This window comes from Nuphar pumila, chromosome 11, assembly GCF_984573655.1.
Source record: "Nuphar pumila chromosome 11, dmNupPumi1.hap1.1, whole genome shotgun sequence".
NCBI lineage: Eukaryota > Viridiplantae > Streptophyta > Magnoliopsida > Nymphaeales > Nymphaeaceae > Nuphar > Nuphar pumila.
The window spans coordinates 962,640-978,472 of record NC_143259.1 but is presented as its reverse complement, the minus strand read 5'-3'; the positions used below and the strand labels follow the sequence as shown (position 1 = coordinate 978,472).

General features: G+C 41.7%; 1 protein-coding gene across 1 annotated transcript in view; it reads left to right on the top strand.

Annotated features, from left to right (window-relative positions):
- The window catches only part of LOC149821556 (receptor-like serine/threonine-protein kinase NCRK), a 43,102-nt gene that overhangs the window by 14,252 nt on the left and 13,017 nt on the right, over positions 1–15,833 (top strand). The window contains exons 4-5 of the mRNA XM_089981344.1: positions 1,412–1,653; positions 2,529–2,825. Coding sequence (XP_089837470.1) covers positions 1,412–1,653; positions 2,529–2,825 — 539 coding nt within the window. The remainder of the gene's footprint in view (positions 1–1,411; positions 1,654–2,528; positions 2,826–15,833) is intronic.

Here is a 15,833-nt window from a genome sequence, read left to right as displayed (position 1 = left end):
GTCATGACAACTACTACCATGGAAATTGTATGGATTCATCAGCTATTAGAAGACATGGGGATCACAATAGAAGGGCCCACCAAGCTATGTTGTGATAACAAGAGTGCAATACATTATCAAAAATCATATTTTTCATGAGCGGACTAAACACATTGAGATAAACTGCCACTATGTTCGACAAGCGTATCTGAAAGGAGTTATAGATCTTCCATATGTAACTTCAGAATATCAATTGACAGATTTCTTCACCAAAGCTTTGTGTGCTCCGCTGTTCAATTTCTCCCTTGGCAAACTTTCGGTCATCCTACCCTAAGTTTGAGGGGGGGTGTTAAATTGTATTACGAAACCTTGTAATCCTATATATTTTACATATATAAAGGATAATACATATATATATGTATCTATCTATTTATATATATATAATATATATTTCCTTATTTTAGTTATAGGGCTACTTTAGTCATTTTCACTGTTTTACGCACATTCACATTATGAATGTGATTGTAATTCTTTTTTTATTTTTTCTTTTCTTTTATTTTTATTTTCTTTTCATTTAGTGCCAAAAGATACCGGGGGGGGGCACTTAAATAGACATTGGGCCCCTCCAACGTCTATGAGTGGAGCCCCTCCAAGGCTTCTTTATGGTTGTTATAAATAGGGGTTCTCCCTTTTGTATTTCTTAAGGCTTTGAGTCAAAGCCCAAGTGTTCTTCAATAAAGCTTTTATTCTTTTATGCCTTTGTGCATTTGTGAGATTTAGTGAGTTGTGCTTTTGTGCACAAGTGTTCTAAGAGTGCTTATTGTGCATGTGCTCACGTGCTTGTCATCAAGAATATTAAGGTCTTGATAATAGTATCTTGTTAAAGATACTTTTACATCTTTGTTTTGTTTTTATTTTTACTTTTTTGGCACACTTTCTAAGTGCATCTTGTCGATCAAGTGTTAAAAATAGGCTCACTAGGAAATATGAAGCCTTGAGATTTTTTCACATATCTTCTTGTTGCTCTGCTCTATAGGTAGTACTGATGCATCTAAATTACTTGTCAGTATAAGTGAGGCTATCATGTGGTTCTCTGTCTTGAAAGTAGAAAATGCACTTAATGTTTAGTGAACATTTGATATCCATGTATGTGTCCATGCCGTGTAGGCTTGTCATTTATTGTGCATGAGCAGGCTTGCAATTTCTTTTGCATGAATACATGTGCATGAGTTCATTTTTCCTAGTTTTAAGACTAATTATCTGTTCCTTCAATGGAATCTTTGTTGGTATTCTTTTCAACATACCAACAAATTCATCTACTTATTTTGTTTGGATAGACTATCAGGAGTGGCTGTAGAGTTCCCTTGTTTATGCGGGCCAATAATTTTGTACTTGTTGGCAGATCTTTAACAGAAGTTCTTTGGGTTCACAGGATGGATATACAGGAGACTTTACATGCTTACAGTGAAAATGGACAGAATTCCTGGATCGATCATTCAATTCTCTTACACAGATTTGGAACATGCAACAAACAGGTTCTCAAATTCTAATCTTATTGGTATTGGTGAGAGCTGCCATGTATATCATGGACAACTAAAAGATGGAAGAGATGTTGCTATCAAAAGATTGAAGGTGCAAAAAGGTTCACTTGCTGATATCGAATTTCTTACTGAGGTTGGTCTGCCAAAGGACAGCTAATTTTTTCTTAATTAATGAATTTTCTTGCTTTTTGGATGAACTTGCAAATTCTTTATGGAATTTCAAGATGAAAGATTTAGGTGCATACCTGCGTCACATGGATACAAACTTAGATGTGGACTCGATGCAGATAATATAACATGAATAGACTATTGTTATCTTTAAACTAGGACACAAGGTCATGACTTTTTATTTTTAATTAATAATAAATATATTTAATATTTTTATTAAAATATTACAATATTACAAAAACAATAGATGTGTCTTAAAGTGTTACACGGTGTGTCCATGTGTGCTGCCGTGCTGCCGAGTCTCAAGTAGGTGGCTGCCCTGTGACAGGTGCAGATGTCGCCTAGTTCAGACTTTTGTTATGCTATTTACATAGATTTGAATAATCTCTGCAACTTGCCGACGAGTTGATCCACAGCTGATATTGATTCAGAAGAATTGCCAAAAGTCTTTAGGGATTGATCTAAATTCAAACTGAATCAGGTTTCTAGATAGCCTCAAGGTGTCGGTAAATTTGCATGGATTCTGTATATTTGAGTCATGTTTCTACTTAGTGTGAGTCCAGTTGTTCTTGACTGTGTAGAAGAGAATACATAAGAAAAGAATTCTTTTTATTCAACTCTCTCTCTCTCTCTCTCTGCACACATGCGTGCAATGTACATGTCTCCAACTAATTTGAATTTTGAAGTCATTTCTATTGTGTGTGAATAATGTTCTGATTTTGTGGTGGTCTTTATTATTTGGCAAGAAATTTGCAAATCTTTTGTTGCCCCATCCACTCTATCTTATCATGAGACATCCTTTTGGAAGATCTGAAATGGCTTTGCTCTTTGATTTCACAGATTGAGATGATAGCAAGACTGAATCACTTCAACATTGTGCCTTTGCTTGGTTATTGTTCAGTCTCTCAAGGGAAATATAGCGAACGACTCCAAGTGTTTGAATATATGCCAAATGGTAATCTTAGGTGCCATTTAGATGCAATCCAGAAGGAACCACTAGATTGGGCAACCCGTGTTGGCATTGCACTTGGAGCTGCAAAAGGATTGGAGTATCTGCATGAAGCTGCTTCTCCAAGGATCCTGCATAGAGATGTCAAATCCAGTAACATTCTTTTAGACAGCAATTGGAGAGCGAAGGTAACCAAAATGTTTGTCATCTTTCAGCAACTTTTAGATGCTTATGTTTATGAAACTATGAACATGGTGTGGTAAAGACATAAAGTGTCATCTAAAGAATGCCAGCATATTGGGAGTTGCACGAGTCAATTTGTCTTTCTGTATATGTCTAGATACTATTGGCATCTCATGAGGTATTCTGCTAAAAGCATGACAAAGTATTCAAGAGTTGAAACAGAGTAATCTTCTAACATAATCACAAATACATTCTGAGCTGAAGTGCAATAATGGCTTCAATGCAAGTCATATTCCCAGGTCTAGAATGTTGGTTGCACTGCATAGCACATGAAACTCGATGATTGGTGGAATCCACAGATTGCCTGCATCGTCATGATTTTTACACTGAAGGTGCTTAGGTCCAAGTAACCATATATGGTACTGCTAAGTTGGCTAATCTCAAGAATGAGAACTAGCACTCATGCAGTTACTGTCATATCCTCACTCATGGGATTTAACATCTATGTATTGGATCATCATTCCACATGGATCATCGGCCTCTTTGTCATACTCCATTTCTATTCTAGCACTTAAGATTTACACATAAATATGGGTCCACAATAAGGTGACAAGTTCGAAGTCATTATATTTTTAAAACCGACAGTTTGAATCATTGGCTTATCCAACTCTATGGGCAAGGTTTTAATTTTATGATAGGAGATGTCTTAGGCAACAAATATCTGTTAAAAAATGTAATATAATAATGTAATACCATTTCTTTTTAGTTCTTTTTATTAGTTATGTATTCTAGTTAGAAACTAGTTAGGATAGTTTTTTAGTTTCTTTTTTTGAACTGATTTTGAATCTTTACTTTTTGACCAAAGTCAAAAAGCAAAGAGTACTAGAGAGTCGTTGGACTCCTAATGGCTCTATTTAGAGCTATGTCACATGGGTGCGGGGGTGCGGCACTTTCAAAAAACTTAGGTGCGGGGGTTCGGCAAAAATATAATATATATATATATATATATATATATATATATATATATATATAGTCCAAAAGTTGGACATAAATGACCCTGTGTGTGGTCAACACACTCAGGGTCAGGTTGACCACACCGGGAGCCGCACTTGTGTCGCGTCGCGTCGCATCGACGCGGGTGCGGCACTCAGTTGGCCGAGTCCCTGTGACATAGATTTAGAGCCATTGGGAGCCCAACGACTCTCTCTTGAGGCTCTCTTTGTGTGCTATAAATATGGGGCTATTCCCCTTTGTAAAGTATGTCTTTTGTAAGGGTTTTTCCCATTTGAATAAAGATTATTTTTTTTAGTTTCTTTGCGTACCCTTTTTTGGGTATATTGTGTGAACCTTAGTGGTTCTTGTGAGTGTATATTGTTTGTGAACCTTTGTGGTTCTTGTGAGAGATCTTTGGTGTATATCATTTGAAGATTCAATTGTTTGTCTCATCTTCTTACATGGTATCAAAGCAAGGTTGTGATCAAGATATTTTTTCTGGTACATCGAGAAGCATGCTATTCAAAGTTTGGAAAAGAAGTGACGTTCTTTTTAAGTGTATGTGAAATTGTGATCGTGACAAAGCTTGGAGGAGCACTCGTACTCACTATCCGTGGTGGAGTACATATTCTTTCCTTTCTTCTTCTTCTTTCTCCTCTTTGTTATCTCTTTATCCAAACCTTGTAAAATGGTTGATAGTGATAATGTCACCATTTAACCCATTAAACTCAACAATTCAAACTATGTTACATGGGCTTCAATTATGAAGCACCTCATATAGGGAAAGGGGTTGTGGGGATTAGTGGATGAGACGGATTTGGAACCCAAGCTAATTCTTACAAAGATTGAAGATGAGAAAAAAATACCTTTTACGGAGGTTGAAAAAACTAAAGCTATTACCACTTACGAAAAAAAATGGGAGTAGAGAATGGGACACGCCAAGATTATGTCTTGGCTCATAAGTAGTGTAGATATTAAGAAGTATTCAAGTCTTGAAAAATTTGAACATGCTAATGGTGCTTGGGACTATCTTAAAAGAATGTATTTTCTTAAAGACATTGCAAAACCAAGTTCGGAATATGGTTTAAGGGGACAAAAGCATTAGAGAATACTATAATAGCTTGTCCGAATTATGAGAAGAGTTGACTCTTCTTGAACTAAAGTGGCATTGCTCATAATACATAGAACTCCACCAAAATCAAATGAATGCAGAACACTTTTTTCAATTCATTAATGGACTAAGATCAGAATTTGGATCTACCAAATCCATTCTTCTTCATCGAGGAAAGGTTCTCTCAATAGAGGACGCAATAGAAGAATTGAGCATAGAGGAAAATATGCTCAAAAATAGAATTATCAAGTGATGATAAGTCGGTTCTAGCCATATCTAGATCGGGAAACCATGTTCGCACGTACAAACCACCAAATTATGGGAGGACAAATGATGAGAAACATAAAAGTGAGTTTGAAAAAAGGAAAGTTATTTGTTACTATTGCCGAGACTTGGGCATGCGAAAACTTATTATCCAAAATTGAAGAAACCATATGAAAAGAAGGTTGTCTCTGTTGGACCTTCTCATGAATCAAGTGAACCATCCATCGGAAGCATGTCCTTAACACAATTGGTGGAAGAACTTCAACCATTGCTCAAAGGTGCATCTTCATCCACTGGAGTCGTCGTCTCTTCCGTTGACATCTTCGATCTTGGTAAATCTCTTTGGCTCCTTGATTCTGGTGTTTCTTTTTATATGACACCAAACATTGATATATTATCCGAATGTCATAACTCAAATGGGTCAAATGTTTTTACCGCTGATGGAACATCCCTTAAAATGAAAGGAATAAAAAAATTTGAAAAAGATTTTCAAAACTCAAAAAGGTTTTTCATTCCACAAGTTAGATACATTTCTAAACTCAACCTAAATCTTTTGTTTGTTTCTCAATTGTCTGACCATGGATGTAATGTTTCCTTCTCTTCTCGTGGATGTCGAGTGCAGGATCACCAGTCAGGGAAGTTAATTGGGGAAGGCTATAGAGAAGGAGTCTTGTACTACATGGATTTTTTGGAAATAGTACCCAAGAATACATTGTATTGTAATGTTAAAAAGGTTGACTTAGATCTGTGGCACAAGAGACTTGGACATCCTAGTATGTCCAAGCTCAAGTTTTTTTCCAAAGATGGAAAACATTTTATAATTTTGAAACTTTTACATGTGAAAAATGTATTCTTGAAAAAATGAAAAGATTATATTTTCCATAAAGAACCTTTATCTATTCACGCCCACTTGAGTTAATACATTCGGATGTATGGGGACCTGCACATGTTATTTCAAAAGGTAGCTTTTTGTATTATGTAATTTTTGTAGATGATTTCACAAGACATACTTGAATCTATTTTCTTAAACATAAATCTGAAGTTTTCTCACACTTTCAAATATTTCATAATCTAGTTAAAAATCAATTTAAGAATGACATTTCAATTTTTCGCACTGATTCATAGGGAGAATTTTTGTCAAAAGAATTTAAAGATTATTTGAACTTGTATGGTATAATGCAACAAAAATCATGCCTCTATACCCCCTCAACAAAATGGTTTAGCAGAAAGAAAACATAAACATATTATAGAAACAAAAACTTTACTTATTACACATCAAGTACCAAAGATTTTTTGGGCTGAAGCCACTCTAATTGTTGTTTACCTTATCAACAGAATGCCATCTTCTTCATTAAACAATATATCTTCTGTTGATTTTTTTTTTAAACAAATCCCAGAATACTCTAGGCTAAGAGTTTTTTAGTGTAAATGTTTTTTTTTTCTGACAAAAATGACAAATTCTCTCCTCGTGCTATCCCGTGTGCCTTCTTAGGATATGCAAGTCATAAAAAAAGCTACAGATGTTTTGATAAAAAAAAAAAAAACTATACGTTTCAAGGAATGTATCCTTGGAAAAAGAAAGTTTTTTTTAAAGTGAGAACTCTTAGGAAATAGATAAATATTCATTTCTATTGGACTTAGTTCCAAAAATTGATGAATATGATATAGATGAGAGTCAAGAAGAACATAATACGACAAATATAGTCACTTAGTGATCATCCAGATTGTATTCAATACTTTAGACGAGGTAATTTAGAGAAACCATGTGCTCTCGAAAGATATACTAAAGGATAAGAACAAGTGTCAACTAGAAAGTTGTCTAGAGTGTTTAAAGTTCCTAGAAAATTTGTGTCATATGAGTCTTTTTCATTAAAATATCTAGCCTATATTGCTTTAATACACTCCTATGTAGAACCTTCTAACTATGATACAGCAAAAGAACAACCCGAATGGGTCGAAGCAATGACAGAAGAGTTAAGAGCCTTAGAGAAAGCAAATACTTGGACTATCCAAGATATTCCATTAGGTAAAAAGCCTATAGGTTGTCGATGGGTGTATTATAAAGTTGATGCAGCGAGATACCGACGTTCACTCGAGCTTGAATGTGGAGTTGAAGAGCACGACTCTCACGTCGTGCAATGAACTGAAAGAGGCTCAAATAATACCCCCCCCCCAGACAGAGTGGTATGAATCTTTATTTTTATTTCAATAATGAAATCGGTCTTAACAGGATACAATACGAATAACATTAAACTAAGAAGGAACAACAGATGAATGAAGAATGGCTGACAGAAAGAAAAGCAAAACAAAAGACAAAGCTGCTGCAATATTTTTATCTTCTCTACGCACAAAACCCTAGGAGAGGGTATTAATAGGTTGCGGGTGGACCCGGGTCTCGGGTCCAGTCATGGGCCCGAGACGTGCCCTGAATCCTCCTTCTGCTGGATATGTGGTGTTTGGATCTGCGCTCGCCTGGAGTAAGTACGCAACACGTCTCTGCATCGGGTCACCTTACCTGCGATTGGGTCCAGCTCCTAGGTTCGACCGCTCATCCTCTGAAGTGGATCGGGTTCCTGGGCCTAGTCCGGGTCACGTGGTACAGACCTTGTCGGGTCCTGCTCTGCATCATTCTCCCCTGGTTGAGAAGAAGTCGGCTCTGACGACTTGTTGTCGCCACAGCAAGCATATAGATCAGACACATTGAAGATGGGAAAGATATGCCAATCATCGGGCAGTTCAAGGAAGTAGGCATTCGGGCCCAGTTGTCGAAGAATATTGAAAGGACCATACTTCTTAGGACTCAACTTACCATAGGTACCTACTGGAAAACGCTCGGGACGCAGGTAAACCCATACTAACTAACCGACTTGAAACTGGACATCACGACGACCTTGGTCTACGAAAACTTTGTAGTCTTCGTAACTCTCAATTAGCTTGGCTCGGACTTGTTTGTGGATATCACACATGTATTCAATGACATCAAATGCATCTAGGGCTGGATCAGGGATATTAGACATAGGTGCTAAGTCAACTACATGAGTGGGTGACCGCCCATAAACCACTTGGAAAGGAGACTTGCCTGTGGACCTGTTGATGGAACTGTTATATGCAAACTCGGCTTGAGGCAATACTATGTCCCAGGTTTTGACATTTCCCCCTACTAGACTCCGTAACAAGTTCCCTAAGGTGCGGTTCAAAACTTCGGTTTGACCATCGGTTTGTGGGTGGTACGCACTAGTGAACTGAAGCTTGGTCTTCAACAAGGCCCATAACGATTTTCAAAAATGGCTCATAAAAACGCGTGTCACGATCGGAGGTGATCGTGTGGGATAAACCATGGAAACGGGCGACGTCCTTGAAGTAATAGGAAGCTACTAATGAGGCATCGGTGGTTCGCTTACACGGGACAAAAATAGCCATTTTGGAGAACCGGTCAACAACGATTAAAATTGAATCAAAACGACGCGGGGTTTTGGGAAGACCCACGATGAAATCCATAGACACGTGCTCCCACGGATGCTCAGGGATGGATAACGGAGTATACAGACCACTATTCTGACGATGACTCTTAGACACTTGACACACATGACAACTTTGAACGAACTTGACAACATCTTTGCGCATTTTGGGCCAAAAGTATCGTTCATCTAACAGAGCGAACGTCTTATCATGTCCAAAATGCCCAGCTAACCCCCTTTCATGTAACTCGGAAATCAACTGAAGCCTAAGAGAGAAATCAGGCACACATAACTTGTTCCCACGAAAGAGGTAACCATTGTGAATACTAAAACGGTGGTCGACGGTGCGATCAGAGGAGAGGCACCCTTTCTAGGCTTGCTGGAAATCAGGGTCCGTCAGGTATAACTCCTTGCACTGCTCGAACCCAATGACCTGCACTGACATAGTCATCAGAAGGTTGTTCTTCCTACCAAGAGCGTCAGCGACCTTGTTCAGAGTACCAGATTGATGGCGAACGGTGAAGGTGTACTCTTGCAAGAAACTGACCCACTTGGCATGACGAGCACTCAACTTCTTTTGACTATTCAGATATTTCAATGCCTCATGATCCGTGTACAAGACAAACTCCTTATAAATGAGACAATGCCTCCAATAACGAAGGGTTTGTACAACGACATAAAACTCAACGTCATAAGTGGAATACTGGCACCTGGTCTGAGTCAGCTTCTCACTAAAGAAAGCAACAGGTCGGCGGTTCTGACTCAAGACGGCGCCAATCCCCACTTTAGAGGCATCGCACTCCACCTCAAGACTGCACTGAAATCAGGAAGGGCTAAGATAGGGGCACTAGTCATTTTTTCTTTGATGATCGTAAAGGCCTTTCCTGTGGCAGGCGTCCAATGGAAACTAGTACCCTTTAGGCATTCCGTGATAGGGGCCATGAGGGTGCTAAAATTTTGCACAAAACGACGGTAGAAAGTGGCTAACCCGTGGAAACTATGGATCTCTTCTATAGTCTTTGGGGTAGGCCAATCTACGATCGCACGGACTTTCGCAGGATCTGCCTTAACTCCATCGGATGACACAATAAAACCTAAGAAAACGACATTGGATGTCATAAACTCACACTTTTTGGTATTGACGTACAACTTTTCGCTCCTTAAAATCTCTAGGACCTGACGAGGTGACTCAAATGGTCAGACAAAGACGAGCTATAAATCAATATGTCATCAAAATACACAATGACAAACTTTTCTATACAGGGACGCAACACTTGGGTCATCATATTCATGAAAGTATTTGGGGCATTAGATAACCCAAATGGCATGACTAACCACTCATACAATCCATCACGTGTCTTGAACGTCGTCTTCCACTCATCCCCATCCCAGATACAAATCTGGTGATACCCGCTTTTTAAATTTGTTTTGGAGAAAATGGAAGCACCAGACAACATATCAAACATATCGTCCAAACGGGGGATAAAAAACGATATTTGACAGTGTTGCGATTGATCGCTCGACTATCGACACACATGCGCATGGACCCGTCTTTCTTAGGAGTGAGCAGGGTAGGCACTCCACAAGGGCTCACACTCTCACGAATAAAGCCCTTCTGGAGCAACTCCTGAACCTGCATCAACAACTCGGGATGCTCGGATGGGTTCATGCGATATGCGGGGAGATTGGGGAGACTCGACTCTGGCACAAAATCAATAGCATGCTGCACAATTCGCGTGGAAGGAAGGCCATATGGGAGGTCTTCTGGCATAATGTCGCGAAACTCATCAATAAGGGCCGCGATATCCGCAGGAACGGGCAAGGGCATACTCGTCGACGGCTTGGCCACAAGGGCATAACAATAACCACCCTCCCGATAATGGTCCAAGAAAGACTAGTAGGATAAGCCTGCAAGTTGGGGAACTCGCTCAGGCTTATCTACCGTGGGAAACCCGGTCTCCTTGACAAGAAGAAGGACTATCTTATGACCCTTAAATATGAATGAGTACGTGTTCTTACGACCATCATGAATGGTCTTGCGGTCAAACTGCCAGGGACGTCCCAAAAGGATGTGGCACGCGTGCATAGGGGCTACATCACACCACACCTCATCGTGGTAGTGTTCTCCTATAGAAAATTGGACTAAACAACGCTGGGTGATGGGGACCTCGTTTCCCTTCTTGAACCAAGCCATCTTATAGGATTGGGACAGTTTCTCGGTTTTTAGGTTCAAGGGTAGACACTATACTCTCGGACACCATATTCTCGCATGCTACGGTATCAATGATAACGTCACACGCGTGACCCTCACAGTTGCACCGGGTTCTAAAAATATTATTCCTCAACCATTTTGATGGGGCCGACTCCCGGGGTGCGGTTAACACATGACGGATAAACAATAAATTTTTGACGTTACCGTCGAACTCTACAACTTCCCTCTCGTCATCCCCCTCAATAAACGACTCACCCTCACTCTCACTATCGGACACCGACTCGACAATACCCTCTACGAAGTGTGTATTCTTGCTCATGGTAGGGCACTTGGACGCAACGTGACCTAACTCCTGACACCTAAAACAACGAATAGTAGACTCACTAGACTTGGCTTTGGATCTAGTGTGGTAAGCGGGTCTAGACTGGTCAGGTTTGCTAGGGTCAACTCTAGGGGTGGACTTTGAGTCTTCCTTCCTAGGGGAGCTCGCTCCCCTGGTTGGGAACTCGACTTGGGTCAACTAGACTGGTCACTACGGGTGGTCCTATATTCCTGTCTCTTCTTCAACTTTTCCTCCACATTCATGGCATAACTGCTTGCCTGATCTATTTACTCGACTATGATACAACTAAAGTCATCAGAAATGGCAGAACGGAGACCAGAAATGTACCTCGTGACCTGCTAGCGAGCGGTCTCCTCGATCTGCACTCGTAGAGAAAGACGATGGAACTCAGCAGTGTACTCCGCCACAATTCGGGTGCCCTGACGCAAGGTGAGGTACTCTTTGTAGGCTCGCTCGGCGTGATCTGACGACACGAACTTAGACTGCATCAACCTCTACATCTCTTTCCACGACTGTACGTGCTCTGCTCCTTGTCGCTCCCTCGACCTCTGCAGCTCAACCCACCATGTATGTGCTAGTCCTCTCAACCGAGTGGAGGCTAGAGAGACACGACGATGCTCAACTACATCATGGTAGTCAAAGAAGAACTGGACGACATAAGACCAGTCGAAGAATTGCTCTTCATCGAACTGACCTGCAAACTCTGGAAGCTCCAACTTCACCCCGTACGTGGAGGGGCTCTCTAGTGCTCTTTGTTGACGGGCCTCCACCATACATGCGGGGTACTCGTTCCAGAAAGTATCGTCGTCCCATACTGCTTCATTGTTGCGGTCTTGCTCGCCTAGCGGTTGCTGCTGACGTATTCCGACGGGTATTCGGCGCTCAAGTCGCGCCCGTCCCTACTGAATCTGCCTCAGTCTGGCTTGCCCGTGGGCGGGAGCCATCTGCGGCCGGCGTTGGGGCACCGGGATGACAGGAGGTCCAAAGTAAGGTGGATGGGTATGTTGGGTCTCGGGCTCTAGGTGGGTCGGAACGGGGTAATATGGATCTGAATTAAGGGTCGGATTGGGGCAGGGGCAGTGGATTGGGTTGTATTGGGTTTTGGATTGGGACTGTGTTAAAGACCTGGGTCGGGTAAGGGTACTGGTTTTGGGTAGTGTAGTGTTGGGATGAATCACCCGATTGGATCTGGATCGGGTCTATTCCTAAACTACTCGTCGGACCTCGATTTGGATAGGTTGGATCGAGGATCGAGTTGTGGGGATAAAAGACTTGGTTTGAACTCGATCCACGATCCATATGATTATGGGTGTGGTTTTGACTTGGCTCAAATTCAAACTGGAGCTCCGTCCGGGTCCGATATGGGTTTGGGTCGATATGGGATCCATTTTATGGGTCAAAACTAACGGGTTGGGTCTGGTTCAGGGCAAACCGCGAACCAAACCCAACTGGGTAGGTTGGGTAAGTAGGTTCAGAACTCGGACCCGCTCCCGGAGACCCAAAGGATGGTCCACGAGACCCGGGCCCCATGTTCACAAACTCGGGTCTGGACCATCTTGGGTCCAGACCTGTCCACATGGCCCCCTCTGCTCCCGCTCATGGGTTTGCCGCCTTACAGCTCCCACGTGCAGGCTCAAGGGGGAAGGTCACAGCCTTCCCGGATCGGATAGAGGAACCCGGGTCCCTAGAAGTGCCCTGCAGGACGCCGGGACCCTGCAGGTCCGACTCACCTTGTGGTGCGAGCTCCCCAGCGTGAGGCCACGAGCCCAGGCTTGGGATAGGACCTAGCGTAACGTTGTGGTCCTGCAGCTCGGGCCTAGCCTGTGATGCAGTCGCAGGGACTCGCTGCCACGGCTGGGGTGCATTCGCACCTTGATGGTTAGGTGGGAGGGAACCCGGAACTGGGCGACCCACGGTTGTAACAGGGTCAAGTTGGAGAGGGTGTACCAGAAGAAAATTGTTGCGACCTGCACCCCTGTACAGAGTCTCTCCAACGTCTTCCTGTCGCGCCGCGAGCTGGGGTGTCAACGAGGCTGGATCGACGACAACAATATCATCAGGGTTGTTCGTGCACGTGCCTAACTGGTTCAATAGCTCCGCATGTGCATCTACTTTGGATTCAAGGCCACCCATCCGCGCTTCGACCCCATCCATATGCTTCGACAGACCGACGATGTCCTTACTTACGCGTGTCATACCCTCTTGAACTTTGGTCATTATGGCCATCAACTGCGCCATTGGATCTTCGTTGCTGGTCGCCTCCCATTCCTTTTCAGTCGTGAGATCGCTCTTCGCCTCTTGACCCATGTCGTTGTCGAAGGAGGAAAACCCTGGGCTCTGATACCACTTTGATGCAACGAGACACCGGCCTTCACGTGAGCTTGAATGTGGAGTTGAAGAGCAAGACTCCCACGTCGTGCAATGAACCGAAAGAGGCTCAAATATTACCCCCCCCCAAACACAGTGGTATGAATCTTTATTTTTATTTCAGTAGAGATCAATCAAAATAATGAAATCGTTCTTAACAGGATACAATATGAATAACATTAAACTAAGAAGGAACAAGGGATGAATGAAGAATGGTTGACAGAAAGAAAAGCAAAACAAAAGACAAAGCTGCTGCAATATTTTTATCTTCTCTGCTCACAAAACCCTAGGAGAGGGTATTAATAGGCTGTGGGTGGACCCGGGTCTCGGGTCCAGTCATGGGCCCGAGACGTGCTTTGAATCCTCCTTTTGCTGGATATGTGGCGTTTGGATCCGCGCTTGCCTGGAGTAAGTACGCAACACGTCCCTGCATCGGGTCACCTTACTTGCAATCGGGTCCAGCTCTTGGGTCCAACCGTCCATCCTCTGAAGTGGATCGGGTTCCTGGGCCGAGTCTGGGTCACGTGGTACAGACCCTGTCGGGTCCTACTCTGCATCAAAAGTTAAAACCAAGAGTGATGACACTCTTGAAAGATTTAAAGCTCGATTAGTTGCCAATGGCTATTCCCAAGAATATAGAGTAGACTATGAAGAGACCTTTGCACTAGTTGCGAGAATGACAACAATTAGGATCTTGATAGCTCTAGCGTCTTCAAAGAAATGACATATATATCAAATGGATGTCAAAAATGCATTTCTCAATGAAAATTTAGTTGAAGAAGTATATATGGAACCACCACGTGACATCAATATTCTAAAAGGAAAAGCTCTTCGATTAAACAAGGCTTTATATGGGCTTAAGAAAGCTCCAAAAGCTTAGTATGATAAATTTAGTCAAGTTATGATTGATTTTGGTTTGCAATTTTGTCTTACTAATACAACTTTGTTTGTTAAGAATTCTAGTGCTGGTGTTATCATTCTTCTTCTCTGTGGACAATATGATTGTTACTGGAAGTGATAAGCAGGGAGTTGACAATATTAAAAAAATTCTCAAAGAACATTTCAAAATGAGTGATTTGGGTTTCTTAAAATTCTTTCTTGGTATAAAAGTCGCTTATTCTTTTAGAGGATATTTGTTAACTTAGTCTAAATTTGTCCTGGATATTATTGAAGGTCTAGTATCTTAGATAAAAAACGGGTTAACACTCCTGAAGTGGTGAACATCAAAATGAAGATTAATGATGGAGAGCCACTTGAAAATCCAACACCTTACAGACAACTTGTCGGGGCATTGTTGTATCTGTATATTACAAGACCCGACATTACACATGTCGTCCACACAGCGAGTCAATTTCAGCATGCTCCTACCACAGTTCATATGGGAGTTGTTTTACGCATTATTAGATATATTAAAACTTTCATTTTTAAAGGACTTTTTTTATCTACTTTCTCCTTAGATTTAACTGCTTATACTGATGCAGATTGAGGAGGTGATCCCAATGATTGACACTCAACTATTGGTTTTTGTGTATTTAACCGGACATTCCACGAACGCACCAAGCATATTGAAATGGATTGTCACTACGTGCGAGAGGAATTTCTATATGGCACCATTGATCTTTCCTATGTTTCCTCGTAATATCAACTAGTGAAAAGAAGTCGTCATTATGTATATGTCTGACCCGATCTATTTATATAGTGGATCGGGTCCAGATCCATTTAGTGTATAATGTAAATTAGCATGCTGTTAAGGGGTATTTCTGTACCCTAGTTTTATACACTTAACATTTAATAGAATGAAAGGTGCAACCACGATGGACTGACGCCCTTTCTCTGAAATCTCTCTCTCCCCTCTCTCTCTCTCACTCGATGACAGGCCTGTACAGGAGAACAAGGGCTCCCCTTTTAACATGGTATCAGAGCCTGTTTTAAAAGGCCACGATCTGCCGAGTCTGATCGAGTCTTCTCCACCCAGAACCGAGCCTGTCTCTTCAGCCACGATCTGCCGAATCTGATTGAGTCTTCTCCACCCAGAACCGAGCATGTTTCTTCATTAGGGAACGTGAAAGGGACTATTCCACGCCCCATCGTTGTGATTTTTCCCCTAAGCAGGTTGATCTCTCATCAGTCGTTGAGTCCTCCTCCTTCAGCCGAGTACATCTGGAAACGTAAAGTGCAGGTTTCTGTGATCCTCTTTCTTGCTATGAGAAAACTCGACCTCTGTGGGGACGTAAATCTGTTTTTTATTTCAGATCACTGTGATTC